Source organism: Manis pentadactyla, chromosome 5 (genome assembly GCF_030020395.1).
Source record: "Manis pentadactyla isolate mManPen7 chromosome 5, mManPen7.hap1, whole genome shotgun sequence".
Taxonomy (NCBI): Eukaryota; Metazoa; Chordata; class Mammalia; order Pholidota; family Manidae; genus Manis; species Manis pentadactyla.
Genome location: NC_080023.1, coordinates 71,288,350 through 71,307,028, shown reverse-complemented (window position 1 = coordinate 71,307,028; position 18,679 = coordinate 71,288,350). Strand labels below are relative to the sequence as shown.

At 37.4% G+C, this 18,679-nt stretch overlaps 1 protein-coding gene across 7 annotated transcripts in view; it reads left to right on the top strand.

Moving 5' to 3' along the window:
- The window catches only part of MAPK10 (mitogen-activated protein kinase 10), a 341,790-nt gene extending 328,005 nt beyond the window's left edge, over positions 1 to 13,785 (top strand). For 6 of the 7 annotated variants that reach the window (XM_036906329.2, XM_036906326.2, XM_036906331.2 and 3 more), the window contains one exon: positions 12,704 to 13,785. In XM_036906329.2, the coding sequence (XP_036762224.1) occupies positions 12,704 to 12,846 (143 nt within the window). In that variant the 3' untranslated portion in view covers positions 12,847 to 13,785. Of the gene's footprint in view, positions 1 to 12,698 lie in introns of all 7 variants that reach the window. The other variant, XM_036906332.2, reaches the window with a different exon arrangement.
- Positions 13,786 to 18,679: the final 4,894 nt, after the last annotated feature.

Genomic DNA, 18,679 nt, shown 5'->3' with positions numbered 1-18,679 from the left:
GCCATTCCTGCCACACGTTTATTTTGTAATTGGAAGTTTTACCGCTTTGTCCCCTTCACCTGTTTTGCCCATCCTGCTATCCTTCTCCTCTAGCAACCACCAGCTTGTTCTTTGTATTTATGAGTTTATTTCTGGTTTGTTGGTTAGTTCACTTATTTCATTTTTTAGATTCCACACAAACCATTTTTAATGGATATCTCTACTATTTTCTCTGAAAACAATAAAGAAAGAAGGTATATTTATGATATTGCAATATCCTGGGCAAATTATAACCAGTTCGCTTCAGTTTAATTCTGTTTAAGACATTTTCACAAACTGTTTGGCAGCAAATTAACAACTTGAAGCAAAGGCCAATGTCCTAATTGTTTTATTTCTGTTTAGTTTCATGGTTCACAGAGTTTATTTATTACTTATATGAAAACAGACTTGAAGAGATCATCCAGTAAAGTCAGAAGTGGCTACAGTCAAGAAGGCATTCATTATAGTGCAACAGAAACAAAGATTTTTCCCGTATAACTGGGGACTGGTTAATATTTAATAACCACCTCTTTTTTAGAAAAGGACTGATTATAGCATTTACCAATTTCTGTGTTGTAAATATTCTCACTGTGACCAATCTCAAGATACTGATGTGACGTGAATGGAGGCAGATTTGGAAAGAGATGCTAATAATTGGCTCTCAGAAGCCACTAAAAACCAGTCACTCCAGCAATTTACTAGACAGTACACATGATTCTCCCACCTCAGTACTATCTAGAGAGGACCCCTTCCCATACAACAAGCAGAGGTAATGGGAATTTTATAGAGGCAGCATTAGAAGAGAAGGATTCATTCTCTCTTCATGAATTTGTGCTATTAAAAAATAAGGAACATAGTCTATAGAACCCTAGAAATACAGTTGATGATGATTCTGAACTTTGAGTATTTGAATACTAACTATAATTTGCATTCAACATTGATACAATCAGGAACAGGACCATTCCAACAAAGAAGGTGAGGATCCCAGAGAGCCAGCTGGGGGACAAAAGAGGGCAAAGACAACTGAGACACAGCGGATTTCCCTGAGCCAAAACAGTGACAGTCTCACCAGTGTCACAGCAGAGAGGAATTCACTTTCCTTCACAGGACCACCAGGAAGAATACACAAAAGATACTTACTGTTGGCTAAATGGAGTACTTACCCTGGGCTAGGCAGGAGACACTGAGGAAGATAGGAGAAATGAACAAGTGCAAAAAGAAGTAAAAAGAAGCAAGGGGAAAAAAAGCACGAGATAATCATGTAGCAAAACTATATATTGTAACAGGCTGACTCCTATGGCATAACACTTAGACTGTTCCAGAAGTGCGTTGAAAATATCAGTAGGAGTGCTGGGTATTTCATAAGCATAACCTGCATCATGAGCCCCTGTATGTGATGAGTTTGTTAAAAGCTATGCCCGCTTTTGCTACCTTCCTCCAATATTACTTGTAGATGTAAATTTCTGTCTTTCTGGGGAAATTTTCTCCTTGTTCTTGGTGTAATTGCCCTAGCTGCCATCATTGTGAATTTGTGTTTATTTGTAAACATCAAATTTTGTTCCTGTAAGGAAGCTTTATCTCTGCTAAGTCCTATCTCTCCCTTGTTTGAATCACTACTCAGCTTTCACCGTGATCCATATAATCAAGTCCCAGCAGGAAAGAAGAAAGATCCCACCCCAAGAGAAGCCAGGACTATTGCCTCGAGTTACTTTTAAATACTTTTAGCTTTGCATTATGCCAAAACTTTATTTTAAAACTTTCCAACTGGTTATTTGGTCATTATTTATTTATTTGTTTTCTTGTAAAGCAATTTAATTTTTCTCAGAAATGATCAATGTTTTCATTAATGTCTAGTGATCAAAAAGCAGTTTTGAAGTGGTAAAATTATAAATACGTCTCTTTGCACATATCTGGCACCTCAGACAGTTGTTTCAGTGCTATCAACAGTCGCCTAATACTTTGAAAGGAAGGTCACTTCTTTTTATTTTTCCTTTTCAACCACTGGACCATAGCTTTGCTTTTACATAAGCCACTTTCATCTTGACTCCTACAGAGAAAGATCCTAACTGTGTGCAAGTTTTATATTCATTAGTATGGTATTTTCAACAGGTTATCTCCTAAATAATAAAAATTTGGAATCATTAGCTTAAAAATAAAGTCATATTTATCAAGTCAGGAATTACTACATATTTTTCTTTTAACAATTTATACCTAAATGAGAGAGCCTCACACCTCAGATAATACATACAATATAAAAAGTAATCATCTTTTTAACCACAAAAGGAGCAGGTATCCAGTTGTGGTATAATCTCAACCACTCACACATTAACAAAACCATCTGATCAGACTATTACAGATTTCAAATGAGTATAAAACATATTCAGATATATACTGTCTTCAATGTTGAATTCAATGTTTAACAAGGTAGCTTATTTTTTACTTGCAATTAATAATGTAAGCCAACAGTTGCTACCATATACCTTACTAGAGCTACATTCTTTTTGGAAATAAGAGAAAATACTATTTCTTTATGAAAATTCTCTTGCCAGAGGGAAGGATCTATTATATAACACCATTTAGGATTCCATTTATTTTTTAACCTAGATGTCGGACTCCCTTTAAAACTCATGCACACCAGTATGCAGAACTGAATTTTCAGTAACAAATATATTTGTGTGAAAAATATAATTTATTAGTCTTTTTTTAGGTATGTATGGTCACACACATTTGATATTCACTCTTTTACTTAGTCTTCATTCCTCTGTGTACTAATTTATTTTCCCTGAGCAGTAGCCACCTCTGACTTACTTCAGTATTTTGCAAAGTAATTTTGCTGCAAAGAACCTTACCCTCCATTTTTATACTTTTTAAGGCATAAGGCCAAGTGCTTTGGGATATGTTTCTAGTAAAATTCTGAATGAGAGCCATGTTATCCACCTCATTCCATTTTAATTATGTACTCTCATCTTTCAGACATTCGTCATTAAAAATTTTTGTTTTCTCCTGGGGTAGATTGAAAGAATGTTGAATTTAAAGAGTATACAACAAAAAAACATGACTCATATTGTCAGTTGGATCATCCATAATTATTTCTAGAATATTTAGGAAAAATCTCATGATATTTGTGCCAAATTGAACTAAACTGTATAATTTCAGGAGATAAAACTAGCATAAGTCCCACATAGATTGGGAAAACTATTTCTGTAAGCCAGTTTTCCCATTATTTTATTTCCCCAGGGATTAATAATCATCTTGAAACTATGATAAACAGAGTCTTTCCTTCTTGATTCACCAAACTTCTAGGTGTATGCATATGCACTATTACAACATAGTGAATATATCTTATTATGTGTTGCATATATTTTTTTTCTTATACACTCTAGATAATTACATTTTTTCCCATGTATTTAAAAAAGGTTGCATGCTGAACACTACTTGTTAAATTAAAGGTCTCTCTTCTATATCCTAGCTACATCTTCTTTTGGGCTTCAGCATTGATACTGCAAGTCCTTTGCATATGTCAGTAATGCCTATTCCACATTCTCACAGTTCATTAGACCCTTCTTCCTTTTCTCTAAGTCTTTGACTGAACTACGTATTCTCTCCATAGATGCACTCTACTCACCCTACTCCCTCTACCCCTATTTTTTTCTGTCACTCTCAACCAACCAACACCCATCTCTGGATCAGTTCTAGAAACTAGTTTTTTTGCTTTATGACTGGACTACAGTGAAATGAATGCTTCAGAAAAACAAAAATACAAGTTTTTGAATTGATAGCCCTTCAAGTCTTTGTTTCATCATCTTCGAGTCAACTTAGAATGTCAATTCTGCTCCGTGTTTTTAAAAATATTTTGTCATAATTTAAATAAAGCATGTTGGTAAATATCTTCCTGGTTACACAGGCATGTTGATTAATTACAATACTCATAAGATGTATGTCATTATTTGATCTATTCAGTTTCAAATCCACTGACACTGAGACTTTCTATTCATTAAATCAGTTGTATTTCTAGAACTTAGCAATGAATAGAAAGTACTTACAAATAAATTTAACAAAAAATGCCAACTTTTTATTCTGAAAACTACAAAAGCATTCTTAAAAGAGATTAAGTAAATGGAAAGACATTCCACTGTTCACTGATTAGAAGATTTAAAGCTGTTAAGATAATACTCTCCAAATTGATTGACAGTTTAAGAGAATACTTGTCAAAATCACAGCTGCCTTTTTTGCTGAACTTGATAAGCTGTTCTAAAAATTCACATGGAAATGCAAGGGATACAGAATAAACAAAACAATCTTCACAAAGAACACTGTTGATGGATTCACATTTTTTGATTTCTAAACTTACCACAAAGCTGCAATATTCAAGACAGTGTGGTATTTGGACAAAGATACATTAATAGATCAATGAAATAGAATTGAGGGTCCAGAAATAAACCCTTATATTTATGGCCAATTGATTTTATTAAATTGAAGCATAGCTGATATACATTATTATATTGGTTTCAGGTCTACAACATAGTAATTTGACAATTACATTCATTACAAAATACTCATCACAGTAAGTGAAGTTACCATCTGTCACCATACAAAGATACTACACCATACAAAGATACTGATGATGTACTTTTCATATCTGTGACTTACTTACTTTATAATTGGAATAGCATTGCAAGTCTCTGCCTCTCTGTACCCTTCATCTATTTCACTCATCACATCACCCTCGTCCCCTTTGGCAACCACCAGTTTATTCTCTGTATTTGTGAGTCTATTACTGTCTTATTTGTTTGTTCATTTGTTTCATTTTTTTTTTTAGGTCCCACTTCTAAGTGAAATCACACAATATTTGCCTTTCTCTGACTTACTTTTTAGCATAATACCCTCTTGGTCTATCCATGTGGTTGCAGAATGTCAAGATTTCATTTCTTTTTTATGGCTGAATAGTATTCCCTGTGTGTATGTACCACATCTTCATCCATTCATCCATTTACGGATACTTCGGTTGCTTCCGTATCTTAGCTATTGTAAATAATGCTGTAGTAAACATAGGGGTGTATATATCTATGAATTAGGGATTTTCTTTTCTTCAGGTACATACCTAGAAGTGGAATTACTGGGTTATGTGGTATTTCTATGTTTAAATTTTTTGAGAAACCTCCATACTGTTTTTCATAATGGCTTCATCAATTTACATTCCCACCAACAGTGCATGGGGGGCCCCTTTTCTCCTCATCCTCAGCAACATTTATTTTTTGTCCTTTTGATACTAGACATTCTGACTAGTGTTGAGGTGATATCTCATAGTGGTTTTGATTTGCATTTCTCTGGTAATTAATGATGTTAAGCATCTTTCACATGTCTGTTGGCATCCATATATCTTCTTTAGAAAACTGTCTATTCAGGTCCTTCTGCCCTTTTTAAAATCAGATTACTTGTTTTTTTAGTGTTAAGTTTTGTATGAATTCTTTATATATTTTGGATATTCTTCCCTTATCAGATATAGCATTTGCAAATAGTTCTCCAATTCATCAGGTTGACTTTTGTTTTGTTGCTAGTTTCCTTTGCTGTGCAGAAACTCTTTAGTTTGATATAGTCCTACTTGTTCATTTTTTTTTTTTTTAATATTTGGGTGCAGATTTTTGTGTGAACATAGGTTTTTTTTTTGTTATCATTAATCTACAATTACATAAAGAACATTATGTTTACTAGGGTCCCCCCTTCACCAAGTCCCCCCCACAAACCCCATTACAGTCACTGTCCATCAGTGCAGTAAGATGTTGTAGAATCACTACTTGTCTTCTCTGTGGTGCAAAGCCCTCCCCATAACCCCACACACACATTACACATGCTAATTGTAATACCCCCTTTCTTCTTCCCCACCCTTATCCCTCTCTTCCCTCCCATTCTCCCCAGTTCCTTTCCCTTTGGCAACTGTTAGTCCATTCTTGGGTTCTGTGATTCTGCTGCTGTTTTGTTCCTTCAGTTTTTCTTTGTTCTTATACGCCACATATGAGTGAAATCATTTGGTATTTGTCTTTCTCTGTTTGGCTTATTTCACTGAGCATAATACCCTCTAGCTCCATCCATGTTGTTGCAAATGGTAGGATTTGTTTTCTTCTTATGGCTGAATAATATTCCATTGTGTATATGTACCACATCTTCTTTATCCATTCATCTACTGTAGTACACTTAGGTTGCTTCCATTTCTAGGCTATTGTACATAGTGCTGCGATAAACATAGGGGTGCATATGTCTTTTTCAAACTGGAGTGCTGCATCCTTAGGGTAAATTCCTAGAAGTGGAATTCCTGGGTCAAATGGTATTTTTATTTTGAGCTTTATGAGGAACCTCCATACTGCTTTCCAAAATGGTTGAACTAATTTACATTCCCATCAGCAGTATAGGAGGGTTCCCCTTTCTCCACAACCTTGCCAACATTTGTTGTTGTTTGTATTTTGAATGGTAGCCATCCTTACTGGTGTGAGGTGATATCTCATTGTGGTTTTAATTTGCATTTCTCTGATGACTAGCAATGTGGAGCATCATTTCATGTGTCTGTTGGCCATCTGAATTTCTTCTTTGGAGAACTGTCTGTTCAGCTCCTCTGCCCATTTTTTAATTGGATTATTTGCTTTTTGTTTGTTGAGGTGCATGAGCTCTTCATATATTTTGGATGTCAAGCCTTTATCAGATCTGTCATTTACGAATATATTCTCCCATACTGTAGGGTAACTTTTTGTTCTACGGATGATGTCCTTTGCTGTACAGAAGCTTTTCAGCTTGATATAGTCCCACTTGTTCATTTTTGCTTTTGTTTTCCTTGCACGGGGAGATATGTTCATGAAGATGTTGCTCATGTTTATGTACAAGAGATTTTTGCCTGTGTTTTTTCCTAAGAGTTTTATGGTTTCATAACTTACATTCAGGTCTTTGATCCATTTTGAATTTACTTTTGTGTATGGGGTTAGACAGTGATCCAGTTTCATTGTCTTACATGTAGCTGTCCAGTTCTGCCAACACCATCTGTTGAAGAGACTGTCATTTCCCCATGTATGTCCATGGCTCCTTTATCGAATATCAATTGACCATATATGTTTGGGTTAATGTCTGGAGTCTCTATTCTGTTCCACTGGTCTGTGGCTCTGTTCTTGTGCCAGTACCAAATTGTCTTGATTACTGTGGCTTTGTAGTAGAGCTTGAAATTGGGGAGTGAGATCCCCTCCCCACTTTATTCTTCCTTCTCAGGATTGCTTTGGCTATTCGGGGTCTTTGGTGTTTCCATATGAATTTTTGAACTATTTGTTCCAGTTTGTTGAAGAATGTTGCTGGTAATTTGATAGGGATTGCATCAAATCTGTATATTGCCTTGGGCAGGATGGCCATTTTGACGATATTAATTATTCCTAGCCAAGATCATGGGATGAGTGTTCATTTGTTAGTGTCCCCTTTAATTTCTCTTAAGAGTGACTTGTAGTTTTCAGGGTATAGGTCTTTCACTTCTTTAGTTAGGTTTATTCCTAGATATTTTATTCTTTTTGATGCAATTGTAAATGGAGTTGTTTTCCTGATTTCTCTTTCTATTGGTTCATTGTTAGTGTATAGGAAAGCCACAGATTTCTGTGTGTTCATTTTGTATCCTGCAACTTTGCTGAATTCCTATATTAGTTCTAGTAGTTTTGGATTGGAGTTTTAGGGTATTTTATGTACAATATCATGTCATCTGCAAATAGTGACAGTTTAACTTCTTCTTTACCAATCTGGATTCCTTGTATTTCTTTGTTTTGTCTGATTGCAGTGGCTAGGACCTCCAGTAATATGTTAAATAACAGTGGGAGAGTGAGCATCCCTGTCTTGTTCCCAATCTCAGAGAAAAAGCTTTCAGCTTCTCACTGTTCAGTATGATGTTAACTGTGGGTTTATCATATATGGCCTTTATTATGTTGAGGTACTTGCCCTTAGTTCCCATTTTACTGAGAGTTTTTATCATGAATGGATGTTGAATTTTGTCGAATGCTTTTTCAGCATCTACAGAGATGATCATGTGGTTTTTGTCCTTCTTTTTGTTGTGGTGGATGATGTTGATGGATTATCAAATGTTGTACCATCCTTGCATCCCTGGGATGAATCCCACTTGGTCGTGGTGTATGATCCTTTTGATATATTTTTGAATTCAGTTTGCTAATATTTTGTTGTGTATTTTTGCATCTATGTTCATCAGGGATATTGGTCTGTAATTTTCTTTTTTGGTGGGGTCTTTGCCTGGTTTTGGTATTCTACTTGTTCATTTTTGCTTTTGTTTCCCTTGCCTGGGGAGATAAAGGCAGAAAAAAAATTGTTAATGCCAGTGTTCAAGAGCTTACTGCCTATGTTATCTTTTAGGAGTTTTCTGGTGTCAGGTTTTATATTCAGGCCTTTAATCCATTTTGAGTTTATTTTTGTGTATGCAATCAAAACAGCCTTGTGGTAGCACAGAAATAGACACATGAATCAACAGAACAGAACAGAAACCAGAAATAAACACGTGCTTATGTGGTAAGTTAATATATGACAGAGACAAGAATATGTAACAGGGAAAAGATGGTCTCTTCAATAAATGGCATTGGGAAAACTGGACAGCTACATGCAAAAGGAAAAAATGCACCACAGTCTTACACCATACACAAAAATAAAGGCCAACTTTTTTTTTTTTTTTAACGCCTCCTCCCAGAGTCTCCATCTCAGGGAGGAGACCATTTGCCACCGGTTCTCCTGGGGCAGACCCCTGAGAACCCTCCTTACTCCCTCTGGGTCCACTGGTGGCCCTCTCTGCCCCACGGCATCGGCCCGGGGCCAGGCACTGGCATCTTACTCAGGGCTACCATGACAGTCTCGTCTCTGGCCTCCCTCTGTCAGTCTCTACTCTGAGGCAGAGAACTCCTTTGAAACATCAATGTGACCTTGTTGCTTCCCTACTAAATTGCCTGCAGGGGGAGGCTCCAAGCTGGCTGGCCCCCAGGCTCCATGAGACTAGCCTGGGCCTTCTGCAGCTTTACCCATGCGTACTCCTGCCTCCTTACATGGTGACCTTTGTCAGGACTCTTCCTTGCCAGCCCTGGATGCTTCCTGTGAAATCCTGTCAAGGTCTAGTTCATTTTAGCCTGAGGCCTAAATTAGTCAGCGGGCCTATGGAGGTGGAAAATATCAGGCCTAGACAGATGGCCTCCAGCCCCAGGCTCCCTCCTCTCCAGAGCTGCAGGAAGGGCCCCGGAGACCCGGGTCCCATCATAGGCTTCCCCAGTGCCTCCTCATACATGGTATTCAAGGGCCAAGTTATTTTTAACAATGATTTCAAGACAATTCCATGGATAAAGAATAGTGTTTTCGATAAATGGTGCTGGAACAACTAGATATCCACATGTAAAAGAATGAAGGTGGACCCCTACCTTATATCGTATATGAAAATGAACTCAAATGCATTGTAGACTTAAGTGTAAGAGCTAAAATAATAAAACTCTTATAAGAAAACACAGGAATAAATTTTCATGATCTTGGGTTAGGAAATGGTTTCTTACCTGTGACATAAGTGACAAAAGGAAAAAAAAACAGATAAATCTAACTTCATCAAAACTACAAATATTTGTTCTTCCGAAGATACCATCAGGAAAGTGAAAAGACAATCCATAGGAGAAAAACATTCGCAAATCTTATATGATAAAAGACTTATATCCAGAATATATAAAGGACTCTTACAACTCAATAATGAAAAGGAAATAACAAAATTTTTAAATGGCCAAAGGATCTGAAAATGTTTCCTCAAAGAAGATACGCAAATGCCTAATAAACACATGAAAGATATTCAACATCATTAGCCATTAGGCAAATGAAACCACAAAACCACAATGAGATAACCATTTCACATACAGAAGGTAGCTATAATCAAAAAGACAGATAAGAAATGTTGGAGAGGACAGGAGGGAAATTGGAGACCTCACACACTGCTAATGGGAATGTAAAATGGTGTAAACTTTGAAAAACAGTTTGGCAGTTCCTCAAATGTTATACATAGAGTTAAACAACTCTGATATTAAGTATTTACCCAAGAGAAATAAGTGTACATAAATGTTAAAACAATATTATTCATAATAACCAACAAGTAGAAACAACCTAAATGTTCATCAAATGCCCATTAACTAATAAATAGATAAAAGTGATGTATTCATACAATGGAATATTAGTCAGTCATAAAAAGGGGAAAAATATTGCTACATCCTTCAGCTTGAATGAACCTTGAAAACATTGTTATGTGAGAAAAGCCACAAAGATCACATATAGTATGATTCCATTTATATATGTCCAGAATGGGCAACTTTATAGACAGAAAGTAGCCTAGTCATTGCCTAGGGCTGGGGACAAGAAACAGTGCAGGATTTCCTTTTGGGTTGATGAAAGCACTGCAATGCTGATTGCGGTGATGGTTACACAACTTTGTGAATATCCTAAAATACAATGAGTTCTACAAATTATATTTGTGAATTTTATCTCAATAAAATTGCTGCGAAAAAGTATATGGGCAACATTTCATATTTCAAGTCAAAACTAAACTGTCGTACCATGAATTGAAAGTCATCCACAGTATAGAGATTTATCATCCAGGAGATGCATGGACAGTAAGAACAAAGCAGTCTCACTCTGTTGGCCCACAACTGGTTGAGCTTTTATTCAAGTCCTGTGTCTAGTTTTAAACTCTACCTAAGGTTGTGGAATTCTGAAGAAGATTCTGAGAAGTGCATCACAGTGACACTAAGTTATTAGAGACTAAAGCTCATGAAAAAACATGAGGATACTGGTATAATTTAATTCAGAATCAAAAGGAAAACCAGAGCTACGCATTTGGGCTGTGTAAGGGAATCACTCAGGGGTTGTCTGCTGATATCTACAATCTAGTAATATATGTCATGAGGGGAAATGAACTAGCTTGCACAATATCTATAAAGGATATATAATTAAGTTGGAATAAATTTAAGCCAGATAAGTTTACATTGCACATTGTTCTGATAAGAAGAGTAATTATTTATAGGAAGAGGTTAACAAGAGAGCTTTACAAATCGTAGAGACATTTAAGATTAGGAGGTATTGGTACTTTTTTGAGTTTAAAGAACGGGGGAACTGTATAAGCTTTTTTTTTGTATATGAAAATATCAGGATACAAAAGACTATATTAAAAGATCACAATAAGAGAAACTTCCAAGCAAAAACACTAGGAAGAAATATACCAAAATTTGAGTTATTATTTTGAGGATTGATACATACTGTTATTTTTTTAACCTGTGTTTTTTCACATTTCCTGTAACTCATGTGGTCAACAAATAAGAGTTTTAAATACATACAGGTTACATATAATCTGTTTCAGTTTAAGTGTATAGGTCCTCTCCAGATACTGTCACATTTTAATCAACTTCTTCCACAGGCAAGAAATGTCTACCCCAGGAACAAAGAGATTGTGTTAACCTTTCCACTTCATTAGACTTTTTTCCTGATTTATTAGACCTATGTAGTAGCACTACTTTAATTATTTGGATTTATTAATTCTCAACAAGTATATCTTGCTAATTATATTTGCTAGAATAAGATACAATTTTAGTGAAATTTCTTCATCTTTTATTTTATTGGATGATTATACTATAAAATTTTAATAGCAAAATAGTTCACAAAGCATACATTTTACCACCTGTATAACTTAACTGTAAAGAATATATGAAGAAAAAAAGTAAATTGTCTGTTTCTGGAGTGCTGGAGTTTAATTACATTTTCTAATGCCTCTAGCTCATCTTTCCTTCGTAGTTCTCAAAGCTGTTGTAACTCGGCAAGTATTTACGGTGTGATTACCATGAGCAAGCTTCTTCTTAGAGGTTCAAAATCTTTGTACCCACATAGCAGATAAATAAAATAATTTTTGCAAATTAATCTAACAACTCAGAGTTCATATTTGTAGGTTCCTAGGAAGCAAGATTGCTAGAAAGTCAACACAAAATCAAAAGGTGTGCACTGGCTTCTCCTATTTTTGGTTGTTGTTGTTTATGGTAACTTTCATCAGAAGTTCTATATGGATTTTAAGCTTGGTGAATATTAATGACTATGTAGTAATACTTACTTAATCCATCTTCCTTTCTCTAAAGCCATAGTCTCCAAGTAATTAAGATTTCTAGGCTTCACCTCAACCCGTATTTCTGGGAGAGTATCCTTACATGTTTATGTTTTAAAAGCTCCCTGCATTAAAAACATCCAAGTACAGATCATTACATTAAAGGGTTTTCTCCATAGAACAGTGGTCTTCACCCCTTGACTACACAGTTCTGGGGAGTTTTAAAAAATGCAAATGGCTTGGTTCCACCCAAGGCCAATTGTATTATAATATCAGAGGTGTAGAAGATGCCTGAGATTTTGAGTAGGGTTTTTAAAAGAGCATTACAGATGACTTCTAAGGCAGAGTGAGATTTGGTAACTACTGCACTAGCCTGTAACTTGTGGCCAAGGGCTATGGCTTGATTTTCACCATCTACTACAGTGTCCTATACAAAGGCTTGGTAGATGAATGAAGGGCTAGGCATGCCTTGCTGTATCTGCCACTGCCTGCATGCTGGCTGACGCTGAATTAAGTCCAGTTGCAGATTTAGTCATGTTGGTCTTCATTTTCTTAGCACAGGTGCAGCAGTGAACAGCAGTGAGAGTCTCCCTCCATCCTCGTCTGTCAACGACATCTCCTCCATGTCCACCGACCAGACCCTGGCATCTGACACCGACAGCAGCCTGGAAGCCTCGGCAGGACCCCTGGGTTGTTGCAGGTGACTAGCCGCCTGCCTGCGAAACCCAGCATTCTTCAGGAGATGATGCGATGGAACACACACACACACATGCACACACATACACACACACACACATGCACACACACAAACGTAGATACACAATGACAAGAAAATGCAAGGGAGAGAATCCAAGCCTAAAATTGAAATGAATCTTTCAGCCTGCCGCTTCTCCAGAGTGTGTACTGCAGCTAAGCCAAATGCACACTTAGCTTCTAGCTGCTCTTGCTTTGGCCTTCCTCCCACAATGCTTACCACAGAAAGCAAACCAAACACAATTAGAAAAGCCTTTCCATAAAGTGTAATTTTTAATGGCTTGTGCAAAATCAGACCTGTAACTGCCCTTTCAAATGGCATGACACCGTGTGCAGTGGCCCCATCCAGCATGTGTGTGTCTCTATCTTGCATCTACCTGCTCCTTTTGGCCTAGTCAGATGGATGTAGATACAGATCTGCATGTGTCTGTATTCAGACGGCACTATTTCCTTAGAGATGCTGCTGTCAGTGTCCTCAGAGCCCAACCAAGACATCACGCACTGGGGCACCATGTGGTCCATTTCATGTGATCTATTACTCTGACATAAACCCATCTGTAATATATTGCCAGTATATAAGCTCTTTAGTTTGTTAATTAATTAAGCTGTATGTCTTACAAGAAAAACATGTAAAGGGGGAAATATGGGGGGAATGAGCTCTCTCGGACCCTTGAAGATGTAGCGTCCGAATTTGAACTGATTAAATGGCACCTGTATACCAATTTGTAGACAGAACATATGTGATGCTTATGTACAGTGTGGGGGCGGGAGGGGTTAGCAGTTTCCAGGTACTAAATGGTTTAACCTTTAGAAGGAAGATAGGAATAGAAGCTGAGGGTCTTTTCTCTGACAGTGAGCAGGAGGAACTTAGGGGATAGTGTTACAGTGCAGAGGGGTCATTGCCGACATCCCTATTTTAGAGAGTAGACCCCATTTGTCATTTACAAATTATGTGTCACAACTGGACAGAGAGTGGCAGGTGGTGAGGCAGGATAATTGTGTACATATTTGATGGTAAGAATCCCTTCCTGGAACAGCAGAATTGCCTCCACACAATGTCTTTAACAGAAAATGAGCCTGCCTAGACTATTTTCAGATTGTGCATTACATTTTCCATGACTGCTACTTCCCAGGTTTATACCCTGCCTGCCATAGTTTTATTTTGAGAAGGAATATTATTTTCCTCTTCTGGAATAAAAAAATTAATTACTTAAAAAAAGAAAAAACAAAGCACAGGGTTATCCTCAGGTTAGCATATGAAAACATTTCTACAGACATTATTATTCCTCAGTGATTCCCCTGACTCCTCAATATGGCTAATGTTTCATGTTTATTTACTTATTTTCCTAAATTTGAACAATTCAAGAAGGGCTGATAATCTGGGTTTTGTAACTCAGTCGACGTGACAGCATTAACTGCCCACAGGTTACTGCTGCTAAATAGCTTTAGCAATGTAAGTCTGTTTTAAAAGCCATGAAGCATTTATGTCCGTGTTTAGCAAAATCACCTGAATTTAGCTCAAATTAAATGAAAGTGCTTTCCCAAGCACTTAGGAAGGCACTGTGGAACATCTTGGTTATATATAAGGCAACACCAGGGTGACTTCTCAGCAATAATGGGCCGGATGGAAGCTCGCCTTCACCTCTTCTCTCCGGTGGGGTACGCGGCACAGCTCTTTGCACTGTGGCTGCTGTGATGCTCACCACTGTGGCGATATTTCACCCGAAGAAGAGGTAAAACACATGCCATGGATGGTTGTTGAGTGTGCCATGACTGGCAAATAGAATCCCTTAAAAAATAGAGCAAACAAGAATGCCAGTGCTCTGAAAACTGCCTTAAATACAACAAGGGAGAAGCTGTGTCCCTTTACAAGCAATAGAATCACCCCCCCACTATCCCCACGCGAGCAATGCTGCTATTTATGGGATTGCTTCAAACGGTAGGATTCATGACAAGAGGTCATTTGTTTAAAATGGGGAGAAAATAACCCCACTAGACTATGCAGCTTGTTCGTGGAATAAAAGTGGCCCCTTTTCTCCATCTGGCTGCCCTCCTTTTTGGTTAATATTGTAGACAACCTGATTTGAAAAATGCCTCCACATTCACATGAGCTCTTACTTTTCTTTCTGTCAAACTCCCCTCCACCCCCCCATCACTTTTTAAAAAAGTTCTCTGTATCCCTTTTCTTTCCTTAACTCCTTTCTCTCTATTCTCTTGCTACACGTGTGGCCTCTCAACTCCCAGTTTTCCAGCATGTGTAATTTACATGCAGAGAGCAGGCAGCTGTTTGAAAGAAAGTGAGTCACAAGGGATATTTCATCAACCACAAAATGTCAAAAGAAAGAAGGAAATCCGCAGCCAGCACCTAAGAAGCTCTTGACAGTTAAGATTGTCTCTCATGGGTGCAGAAGCGCTGGTTTTTCCCACTCAGATGAAAGCGGGCAGGAACTGGCAGTGCTCTCCTGCTCTTCTACCCTCCCCACACTGCTAATCTGAGCTCTCCTGTGGGATGGAGCTGATGACCTTTAGCCTAAACTCTCTTAGGGACAAGAGAAAATGGAACAAATCCTTCAGACTGAAGTATCATGGGCAAATAGAGCTAAAGGTTTGGCTTCTTTACTGCTTACAGGATTAATTTCACTAGATTGTTAAAGCAAGACAGGTGATGGGACAACAAAGAGAACAATCATTTTAAAAGCCCACCTGTACCTTCATGATCTTGGGTCCACTTTATTTTAGTATCTTCAGGAGGTGATTCTGTTGCTATCAAATTCACAGAATATATTATGTTCTGCTTTGAGTCTTCTTTTCTTAAAACAAAACAAAACAAAACAAACATTTCCTATGTAGTCACTGTTACATCTAAAGGACTCCCTTGCATTTCAGACAAGGAAGTGTCAAGTTATGTGGATTATATCCTTGGAAAAAGTAAAGGTCCTGCCCGCGTGGGTTCATTGCGAAGTGTGAAGTCGGCACTTGGCGAGGCCTCACCTCCTTCCTATGCTCCAGAATCACTTCCTGTGGCCATTGGTTTTGCAGTGATTCTCAGTGAGATTTTTGTAGTATTTTGTAGAAGACATGGCTGTATGCCCACGTGCAGAAAGACCTAAATAGTTAGGAGAGTTTGGCAAAACCACCACCACTTTGATATTTGTATTTGTATTTTGTGGGTCAGTGTGTTCATTTTTAAAGACATACGTTGACCTTATAAGCAAACTTCTGGTGGACTAAGAACTGATAATAACCTTGTATCTTCAGGAATTTGATGACTGAGTTTTGTAGCAATGTATACCACAGGTGCATTAGGGCCCTGCCAATGCCCTCTAATTGCAGTAAACTGTTTAATTGAGGACCAAGGAGCTGGAGAGCTTTTCTCAATCTGTTATCACTATCAGGAAATATTACTTAAGGATCCTGTGATAGCAGCTGCATGGTAAATCAGAAATGAGGCCTTGATGAATAAGTGAAATAGATGAGAATACATAAATCTGTTCATGACCTGCTGGAGGGAAAAAAGCAATAAGCAAAACTGACAAATTTTAAATGTTCACTGCAAAATCAAAATGATACAAAATCTATTCAACTCTCAACATTTGAAAATCTAAGTATTGAAATCATTGCACTCTGTAAATAATGTCAGCAGATTTGCTGAAAAATTTGTCTTCTATAGCTCAGAGAAAGGAATAACATTGTCCCAGGAACCTTTGATACCAACCATTTTGGGTCTGAAGAGGAATCCCCTTCCCCACTCATAACTCCCTGTGCATTTTAATTGTGAGAGTCCAACATTTTCCCACAGATATCATTAAAGCAAGCAGGTAAACTTCTTTCTGTAAAAACAACAAATAGGTGACAATGTAAATAGTTGTATTTGTTATTTTCCATGTGACTGTAATTTAAGATTTTGTTACTTCTTTTGTCACTTAATTCTTTCACTGTCTGAAATGGTTCGTTTTGACCCATTTACTTGGTCACTCAAGCTGAAATAGAAGGCCTCTGTTTATATGTGGACTGCTGTGTATCTAACTTATATGTGGGACCAATGGCCAGTATATTCTAGAGGAAACAAGTCTCCCAACCCTTATTTATCATCAAACTGTTCACCACACCATGTCTATCTTGCCAGGAGACCTGACATGCACCTGCCTGTTATTGTGCATGATCAGACCCTGGAGACTATCACCAACTAAGAGAATTTTCCTGTGTCAGTGTTTATAAAATGGATTTAAAGCACACGCACATTCACACACACCTTGCCCTTACGGCTCTAGGCTAACCCTGGAAGGCGCAACTGTGCACATTCAGGGGCTCTGCAAGGTTTTAGTGGTGAGAGCAAAAAGTCAGCTAGATGGAATAAATGCAATCTTGGTGATGTTTAATAAGGATGTGACATTATTTAAAACATTTTGGTGTTCTTTCGCACTCGCTTTTTCATTTATATTCTGTTCGTTTTTCAATATGTTGACGGACTGAGGGGGCAATGGTGGAGAACTTTGGCTTTTTTGGGCTCTGTAGATGGTACTGAGTCAATACAATGTGATTTCTGTTTCTTATGAGTTATTACAAGCCAGAGCAAATTGCTTCCCTTAACATAAAACCAAATGCAATCCAGTCTTTGTTGGACTTTGCCTATTGACACCGGTTGGTGTGCGGCTCGTTGTCTTGGGTCTCACATCCCGACAGCGGCTCTGAAGCATCTTGCATGAGTCCATGAGTCCGTGGTGGGGTCTGACTATGCCAGGAATAAATAAGACATGAAGAATGACCTACTTTCTCACTATGGGTAAAGAGTGTGTGGTATGTATGTGACCATCTATAAGGCTGTGTTTTCATTTGATACTGGTTTCTTCTAAAAATGACCTTCATTTCCCTCAGGGGATGCTAGTTGTATATCCACAGTTCAGTAAGTCTCCTTTAAGGCATACAATCAGTGAAGAGGAAAAAAATCATTTTCTGGGAGTGTTAGGTGAGTAGCACAGGGTTAAATATTCTAGGTTAATTTATCAGAATTCCTAATCAGTTTGAATATTACCCAAGAGAAAAGGTAAACTGTTTTTGTTTTTCATTTTTGGTTTTGGTTTTGGTTTACATGGTAGCCAGCCTTAATATCTCAAACTCCTTGGTGCATTTAAAAAAATATATGATTTTGTGGCTTGTTAGGAGACGAGTGAACCAGTGTTAATGTAGCTGTAAGTGTCTGAACATGGTTGAGGAGTGGCCCTTCTATTTCTGTAAATAAAACTTTTTTTAAACCAGTTAGCTATAGAAAATCTAGAATATAAACACAACTATTCTTTTGAGTTAACATAATTTATCCTTTTATTTATAAGGAGATTAGAAACCAAAAGCCTTTTGTTATCTGTGGCATAGCTTCTATTTTAATTTAAACCACAGATCTTCTCTCTCTTAATAAAATGTTTTAAAATGGCCAAGTATAGGTACCTGAAAATACCCACAATATTAAAACAAGAAATTGCATTCCACAAAATTGCCTATGGAGTGAAAGTGTCAGAAGGAGTTATTGGGGCCTACTAGGTACCATAGAAGGGTCTTGAAAACTCTCTCTCAACTAATTAAGTAACCACCAACCTAGAAGGATGATTCTGTTTGTTCAGCAACTATAGTGGGTTGTACCCAAGGTAAAGATTTTTGACGTTACCAAGTCATCAGAAGATGTTTTGTACTTGGACTATTCCTTTGCTCCAGGGTTTGGAAAGGCCTACCTGGAAGATAATTGCAAGTAGTGAAACACACTGAAAATCTCAGCATCTCAGATCACTTCAT